Source organism: Vidua chalybeata (assembly GCF_026979565.1).
Source record: "Vidua chalybeata isolate OUT-0048 chromosome 34 unlocalized genomic scaffold, bVidCha1 merged haplotype SUPER_34_unloc_2, whole genome shotgun sequence".
NCBI lineage: Eukaryota > Metazoa > Chordata > Aves > Passeriformes > Viduidae > Vidua > Vidua chalybeata.
The window spans coordinates 1-8,623 of record NW_026530295.1 but is presented as its reverse complement, the minus strand read 5'-3'; the positions used below and the strand labels follow the sequence as shown (position 1 = coordinate 8,623).

The following is an 8,623-nucleotide window of genomic DNA, read 5'->3' as shown; positions in this document are numbered from 1 at the left end:
GGGTCTGTGGGGCACAGGGATGATTTCTGAGGGGTCTGTGGGGCACAGGGAGGGTTTTTGGGGTCTCTGTGGGGCACAGGGAGGGTTTCTGCGGGGTTTCTCTGGGGTCTGTGGGGCACAGGGAAGGATTTTGGGGGGTCTGTGGGGCACAGGGAAGGTTTCTGAGGGTCTGTGGGGCACAGGGATGGTTTTTGGGGTCTCTGTGGGGCAGAGGGAGGGTTTCTGAGGGGTCTGTGGGGCACAGGGAAGGTTTTTGGGGTCTCTGTGGGGCAGAGGGAGGGTTTCTGAGGCGTCTGTGGGGCACAGGGAAGGTTTTTGGGGTCTCTGTGGGGCACAGGGAGGGTTTCTGAGGGGTTTCTCTGGGGTCTGTGGGGCACAGGGAAGGATTTTGGGGGGTCTGTGGGGCACAGGGAAGGTTTCTGAGGGTCTGTGGGGCACAGGGAAGGTTTTTGGGGTCTCTGTGGGGCACAGGGAGGGTTTCTGAGGGGTTTCTCTGGGGTCTGTGGGGCACAGGGATGATTTTTAAGGGGTCTGTGGGGCACAGGGAGGGTTTTTGGGGTCTCTGTGGGGCACAGGGAGGGTTTCTGCGGGGTTTCTCTGGGGTCTGTGGGGCACAGGGGGAGCAGTGGGCTCTGTGGGGTTGGGGAAGGGCCTGGGGGGGTCCCGAGCCCCCCTTCTGTCCCCTCCAGGTGTTCCGCTACCTGCGGACGCTCCTGCCCGAGAGCGGCTTCAGCATCCAGCGCTGCACCCGCTACAGCCGCGACACCAACGGGGCCAGGGTGGTCTCCACCCGCACCTGGTGAGGGCCGGGGGGCGCCCCAAAACCGCACAAAACACCCTAAAATCCCCCAAATCCCCAGAACCACCAAACCTCCCTGAGCCTGCTGCACCCACGACGCCGACAGGTGCCCACCCGCGCACGGTGGGGGTCCTCAAACCCCTCTGTGGGTGCACAGAGCCCTCAAAATGTGGTTTATTTTCCCCTTTTTTGGTTTTCCAGGCACAAGCACGAGACGCTGGAGCTGCTGGGGGGCTGCGGGGTGGAGCTGCGGGGCTCGGACCGGGCGCTGCTGCGGGCGGGCGACAACGACTTCAGCCTCATGTACTCGACCCGCCGCAGGAGAACCCAGCTCTGGCTGGGGCCCGCGGCCTTCATCAACCACGGTGGGACCCCAAAACCGCCCGTGCGGCCCCGAAAATTCAGCCACAGCCCGGAAAAAAATCTGTCCCGGGAACCCCCCCCCTGCGGAATTCCCCTGAGCGCCCTCAGGACCCACCTGGGCGTTTTGGGGGGGCCTTGAGCAGGCGCTGACGGTTCTGTTGATGTCCTCAGATTGTCGGCCGAACTGCAGGGTGAGTTTGAGGAGGGTTTTTTGGGGGGGGGCGTTCTGTGGTTTTGGGGTGAGAAAGGTTGGTTTTGGGGTGGGGTTTGTGCTGGGGAATGTGAGGGGGGGAAAAGAGCGGGAAACGTGAGGGGGAAAAAAGAGCGGGATATGTGAGGGGAGAAAAGAGCGGGAAACATGAGGGGAGAAAAGAGCGGGAAACATGAGGGGAGAAAAGGGCGGGAAAACGTGAGGGGGGAAAAGAGCGGGAAACGTGAGGGGAGAAAAGGGCGGGAAAACGTGAGGGGGGAAAAGGGCGGGAAAACGTGAGAGGGAAAAGTAGGAAATGTGAGAGGGAAAAGAGCGGAAAACGTGAGGGGGAAAAGTGGTGGGAAACGTGAGGGGGAAAAGAGCGGGATACGTGAGGGGTAAAAGAGCAGGAAACGTGAGGGGGAAAAAGAGTGGGAAACGTGAGGGGGAAAAAGAGCGGGAAACGTGAGGGGGAAAAAGAGTGGGAAACGTGAGGGGGGAAAAGAGCGGGAAACGTGAGGGGAGAAAAGAGCGGGAAACGTGAGGGGAGAAAAGAGTGGGAAACATGGGGGGAAAAGAGCGGGAAACGTGAGGGGGAAGAGAGTGGGAAATGTGAGGGGAGAAAAGGATGGAAAATGTGAGTAGAAAAGAGGTAGGAAATGTGAGGGGAAAAGTGGTAGGAAACGAGAGGGGAGAAAAGGGAAATGTGAGGGGAAATAAGAGTGGGAAAAGTGAGGGGAGAAAGGATGGCAAACGTGAGGGGAAAAACGGTGGGAAACACGATAGGGAGAAAAGATGGAAAACGTGAGGGAGAAAAAAGGATAGAAAACGTGAGGAGAAAAACGGTAGGAAATGTGAGGGGGAAAGTGGCTGGAAATGTGAGGAAAAAAGTGGTAGAAAATGTGAGTGGAAAAAATGGTGGGAAACGTGAGGGGAGAAAAGGGCGGGAAATGTGAGGGGAGAAACGGTGGGAAACACAAAAAAAGAAATGGGAAATTTGAGGGATACAAGGTGGGAAACAGGAGTGGAAAATAAAATGTGGAGAAGAAGAGTGTTAAACAGGAGGTGGAACGTGGATGAGAAATGTGAGGGGGGAAAAAGGGAGGAAATGTGAGGGGAGGAAAAGGGAAATGTGAGGGGAAAATGGAGGGAAATGTAAGGGGAAAAGGGTGGGAAACCTGAGGGAAAAAGGAAGAAATGTGAGGGGAAAATCATGAGAAGAACAAGCGGAAAAAAGGTGTGAAACATAACAGGGGAAGGGGCGTTTTTGGGGTCTCTGTTTTGGGGCTCTCCCCCATTTTTGGGGTCCCCTTTGGGTCTCTCCCCATTTCGGGGTCCCCTTTGGGGCTCTCTCCCATTTTGGGGGTCCCCTCTCTCGCTGACCCTCCCCTTTTCGGGGTCCCCTTTGGGTCTCTCTCCCATTTTTGGGGTCCCTTCTCTGGCTGACCCTCCCCATTTTTGGGGTCCCCTTTGGGTCTCTCTCCCATTTCGGGGTCCCCTTTGGGTCTCTCTCCCATTTTTGGGGTCCCCTCTCTGGCTGACCCTCCCCATTTTTGGGGTCCCCTTTGGGTCTCTCTCCCGTTTCGGGGTCCCCTTTGGGTCTCTCTCCCATTTTGGGGGTCCCCTTTCGGTCTCTCTCCCATTTTTGGGGTCCCCTCTCTGGCTGACCCTCCCCATTTTGGGGGTCCCCTCTCTGGCTGACCCTCCCCATTTTTGGGGTCCCCTCTCTGGCTGACCCTCCCCGTTTTGGGGGTCCCCTCTCTGGCTGACCCTCCCGTTTCGGGGCGCAGTTCGTGTCGGCGCCGGGCGGGGCGCGGGTGCAGGCGCTGCGGGACATCCCCCCCCGCGCAGAAATCACCTGTTTCTATGGCGACGGCTTCTTCGGCGAGGGCAACCGAGGCTGCGAGTGCCGCACCTGCGAGAGGTACCCCGAAATCCTCACTGGGACCCCGGGACCCCGAAATCCTCACTGGGACCCCGAAATCCTGACTGGGACCCCGAAATCCTCACTGGGACCCCGAAATCCACACGGGGACCCCGGGACCCCGAAATCCTCACTGGGACCCCGAAATCCTCACTGGGACCCCGGGACCCCGAAATCCTCACTGGGACCCCGAAATCCTCACTGGGACCCCGAAATCCCCACTGGGACCCCGAAATCCCCAGAGGGACCCCGGGAACCGAGAGGGACCCCAAAATCCCCACTGGGACCCCGAAATCCTGACTCTGAAATCCTGACTGGGACCCCGAAATTCCCAGAGGGACCCCAGAATCCACACTGGGACCCCGAAATTCCCAGAGGGACCCCGGGAACCGAGAGGGACCCCGAAATCCCCAGAGGGACCCCAGAATCCACACTGGGACCCCAGAATCCACACTGGGACCCCAAAATCCCCAGAGGGACCCCGGAATCCCCACTGGGACCCCGAAATCCTGACAGGGATTGGGTGGGGGGTCCCTAATTTTGGGTCAGAGTCCCCAATTCTGGGTGGGGGGTCCCCAGTTTTGGGTCAGGAGTCCCCAGTTCTGGGTGGGGGTCCCCAATTCCGGGTGGGGGTCCCTAATTCGGGGTGGGGGTCCCCAGTTCCGGGTGGGAGTCCCCAATTCCGGGTGGGGGTCCCCAATTCCGGTTGGGAGTCCCCAATTCCGGGTGGGGGTCCCCAATTCCGGGTGGGGGTCCCCAATTCGGGGTTGAGGTCCCCAATTCTGGGTCGGGAGTCCCCAACTCCGGGTGGGGGTCCCCAATTCCGGGTGGGGGTCCCTAATCGAGCCCCCCCCCTCCCCCCCTCCCCCAGGCGCGGCGAGGGCGCGTTCCGCAGCCGCGGGGGGAGGGGCAGGGCGGCCCCCGCGCCCCTCCCCCCGCGGGACCCCCCCCCAAAATACGAGCTGCGCGAGACCGACGTCCGGCTGCGGCGGCGGGGGGGGGGGGCGGGGCAGGACGGGAGCCCCCCGCCCCAAAAACGCCGCCGGAAACCCCCCCGGAAGCGGCGGCGGCGGCGCCCCCTCCCCACGGCCCTCGCCCCCCCCCAGCCCCGCGTCTCCCTGCACGACTGCGTGTCCTGCGGGGGGGGCTGCCGCCTGCGGGGGGGGGTCCCGCTGGTGCTCCTGGGGACCCCCAGACCCCCCCCCGACGCCCAGACCCCCCCCCGGCCCCCGCCGGACCCCAAACTCTCGCTGTACGCCCACGTGCGCCTGGGGGGGGGCTCCCCAAAAACGGGGGGGGGAGGGGAGGGGCAGGGCGGGACCCCCCCCCGGCTGCGGCTGGTGGTCACGCAGGGGGGGCTGGCCCTGGCGCTGCCCCCCCCCGGCCCCGCCGAGCCCTGAGACCCCCCCCCTCCCACCCCAAAATCTGGGGGGGCTGGACCCCCCCACTTCGGGGGCTGGGAGGTCCCGGGGGGGCGTGGGCATGGATTGGGGGGGGGGGAACCCCCCTATTTTTGGGGGGTTAGAGCCGGATTTAGGGGGGCTGGACCCGGATTTGGGGGGTCTGAGCTGGGATTTTGGGGGGTCAGACCCGGATTTGGGGGTTAGACCCGGATTTGGGGATTAGACCCGGATTTTGGGGGGTCTGGACCCGGATTTGGGGGGGTTAGACCCGAATTTGGGGATTAGACCCGGATTTTGGGGGGGTCTGGACCCGGATTTTGGGAGTTACACCCGGATTTTGGGGCATTAGACCCGAATTTGGGGATTAGACCCGGATTTTGGGGGGTCTGGACCCGGATTTGGGGGGGTTAGACCCGGATTTTGGGGGGGTTAGACCCGGATTTTGGAGGGTCAGACCCGGATTTGGGGGGGTTAGACCCGGATTTTGGAGGGTCAGACCCGGATTTTGGGGGGGTTAGACCCGGATTTTGGAGGGTCAGACCCGGATTTTGGGGGTTAGACCCGGATTTTGGGGGATTAGACCCGGATTTGGGGGATCTGGACCCGGATTTGGGGGCCTGAGACCCCCATTTTGGGGTCTGGATCCGGATTTTGGGGGGGTTAGACCCAGATTTAGGGGATTAGACACGGATTTTTGGGGTTAGACCCCCCCTTTTTGGGGATTGGACTTGAATTTGGGGGGTTTAGACCCCCATTTGTGGGGTCTGGACCCAGATTTTTGGGGTTAACCCCCCCTTTTTGGGTCCGGACCCGAATTTTGGAGGTCACGCCCCCATTTTTGGGGGTCCGGACCCGAATTTTGGAGGTCACGCCCTCAATTTTTGGGGTCTGGATCCAGATTTTGGGGATCACGCCCCCATTTTTGGGGTCCGGATCCGAATTTTGGGGGTCGCGCCCCCATTTTTGGGGGTCCGGACCCGAATTTTGGGGGGGGGGGGGGGCTGAGCCCCTCCTCCCCTCCCCCCGGTGCCATTTTGGGGAGGGGGTTTTGGGGGGGGAGGAAGGTCCCTGGTGCTTTTTTTGGGGTGGGGGAGGGGATTGGGGGGGGGTCGTTTTGTACCGAAATAAAAGAATTTGGAACAAAAGCGGCTGCGGAGGATTTGGGGGGGGGGGGGGAGGGGTGAAGGTGACCCCTCCCCCCCTTTTTGTATTTTTGGGGGGGGGGGGGAGGGGTGAAGGTGACCCCTCCCCCCCTTTGTGTTTTTTTTTTGGGGGGGGGGAGGGTTGAAGGTGACCCCTCCCCCCCTTTGTGTTTTTTTTTGGGGGGGGGAGGGGTGAAGGTGACCCCTCCCCCCCTTTTTTGTGTGTTTTTGGGGGGGGGGGGGTCCCAAAAATCCGCGACAGGTGCGGGGTGGGGGAGGGGCGCGCGGTGACGTCAGCGCCGGGAACTGACCCCTCCCCCCCCCCTTTCCTCCCCTCCCCCCCCTTTTTCTTTTGTTTTCACCCAAAAATGGCCCTGGGGGGGGTCGCGGCCCCTCCCCCACCCCCGGCGGTGTCGGATGTCGCGACATATCGGGGAACAATGGGGCCGTGACGTCACCGCGCGGGGGGAGGGGCGGCCCCCCCCATAAAGGGACCCCCCCCAGGGAGGGGGGGGAGGGGCGCGAGCGGGACCCCCGGAGAGGAGAGAGCGGTGGGGGAGGGGAGGGGGCGATCTGGGGGGATTTTTGGGGAGATTTTGGGGTTTTTTGGGAGGTTTTGGGGTTTTTTGGAGGAGGTTTTGGGTTTTTTTTGGGAGGATTTGGGGTTTTTTGGGGAGGTTTTGGGTTGTTCTGGGGAGATTTTGGTTTTTTGGGGGGTTTGGGGTTTTTTTTGGGAGGTTTTGGGATTTTTTTGGGGGGGTTTGGGGATTTTTTTGGGAGGTTTTGGGGTTTTTTGGGGTGTTTTGGGTTTTTTTGGGGAGATTTTGGGGTTTTTGGGGGAGATTTGGGGTTTTTTTGGGTGTTTTGGGTTTTTTTAGGGAGATTTTTGGGGTTTTTTGGGGAGGATTTGATTTTTTTGGGGGAGGTTTTGGCTTGTTTTGGAGGGTTTGGGTGTTTTTGGGGAGGTTTTGGGCTTTTTTTAGGAGTTTCAGGGGGAATTTTGGAGTTTTTTGGGGAGGTTTTGGGTTTTTTTGGGGGTGCTTTGGTTTTTTTGGGGAGGTTTTGGCTTGTTTTGGAGGGTTTGAGTGTTTTTGGTGGGGTTTGGGGCTTTTTTTAGGAGTTTCAGGGGGAATTTTGGGGTTTTTTGGGGAGGTTTTTTGGTTTTTTGGGGGGTTGGGGTTTTTTGGGGAGGTTTTGGGGTTTTTTGGGGGGGTTGGGTTTTTTTGCGGGAGGTTTTGGGTTATTTTTGGGGGGTTGCAGTTTTTTTGGGGGGGTTTGGGGATATTAAACCCCCCCGACCCCCCCGGTGCCCCTCCCCAGGACCCCCCAAATCGCCGCCATGTCGGAGCCCGAGGAGGAGTTCGAGTGAGTGACCCCAAAACCCCCCAAAACCCCCCCAAAAAAACCCCAAAAACCTCCCCAAAATAACCCCGGGACCCCCAAAATTCCCCAAAACCTCCCCAAAATAACCCCGGGACCCCCAAAATCCCCCAAAATAACCCCGGGACCCCCAGAAACCTCCCCAAAACAGCCCTGGGACCCCACCAAAAACCCCCCCAAGATAACCCCTGGGACCCCCAAAACCCCCCAAAAACCTCCCCAAAATCCCCCTGGGACCCCCAAAACCTCCCCAAAATAACACCGGGACCCCCAAAATTCCCCCGGGACCCCCAGAATTCCCAAAAATCCTCCCCAAAAGAGCCCTGGGACCCCCAAAATTCCCCAAAACCTCCCCAAAATAACACCGGGACACCCAAAATCCCCCAAAACCTCCCCAAAATAACCCTGGGACCCCCACAACCTCCCCAAATCCCCCCGGGACCCCCAAAATCCCCCAAAGCCTCCTCAAATTCCCCCGGGACCCCCAAAATCCCCCCAAAATACTCCTGGGACCCCCAAAAGCCCCCAAAATCCTCCCCAAAATTCCCCCGGGACCCCCCAAAATCCCCCCAAAACCTCCCCAAATCCCCCCTGGGACCCCCAAAATTCCCCCAAAACCTCCCCAAATTCCCCCTGGGACCCCCAAAATCCCCCCGGGACCCCCAACCCCCCCCCCCAGCCGGCCCCTCCCCCCTGACCCCTCTTTTCCTCCCCCAGGGAGCAGCAGGAGGGTGAGTGACCCCAATTAACCCCAATTAGCAGCGGTAATTAACGCTAATTAACGCCTGCCAGCCTCGGGAACCACCTCGGGCACGGACTGACCCAAAACCCCCTAATTAACCCCAAATTGTTAATTAATCCTGGGCTAATTAATATTAACCCCTCCCCTAGAACCTAAAATCCCCATAATTAACCCCAAATTGTTAATTAATCCTGGGCTAATTAACATTAACTCCTCCCCCAGAACCTAAAATCCCCCTAATTAACCCCAAATTGTTAATTAATCTTGGGCTAATTAACATAATCCCTCCCTCAGAACCTAAAATCCCCCTAATTAACCCCAAATTGTTAATTAATCCTGGGGTAATTAACATTAACTCCTCCCCTAGAACCTAAAATCCCCATAATTAACCCCAAATTGTTAATTAATCCTGGGCTAATTAACATTAACTCCTCCCCCAGAACCTAAAATCCCCATAATTAACCCCAAATTGTTAATTAATCCCAGGTTAATTAACATTAAGCCCCCCCCCAGAACCTGAAACTGCCTTAATTACCCTCCAATTAATTAACTAGGGGTTAATTAATCACTAATTAATACTAATAATAATGAATATTAATCCCCTCAGGACCCCAAGTTAAGGGTCTGGGGGTGCTAATTAGCATAATCAGCATAATTAGCATAATTACCTGGCTAATTAC

The 8,623-nt window shown here is 58.8% G+C and overlaps 1 protein-coding gene across 1 annotated transcript; it reads left to right on the top strand.

Moving 5' to 3' along the window:
- Positions 1 to 617: 617 nt before the first annotated feature.
- Positions 618 to 5,711, top strand: LOC128782661 (histone-lysine N-methyltransferase KMT5C-like; the record flags this gene model as incomplete). The annotated part of the gene is made up of 5 exons (XM_053933116.1): positions 618 to 799; positions 1,001 to 1,164; positions 1,334 to 1,353; positions 3,143 to 3,276; positions 4,148 to 5,711. Coding segments are annotated over 5 exons (1,029 nt in total), but the record flags the coding sequence as incomplete, so codon positions are not given.
- Positions 5,712 to 8,623: the final 2,912 nt, after the last annotated feature.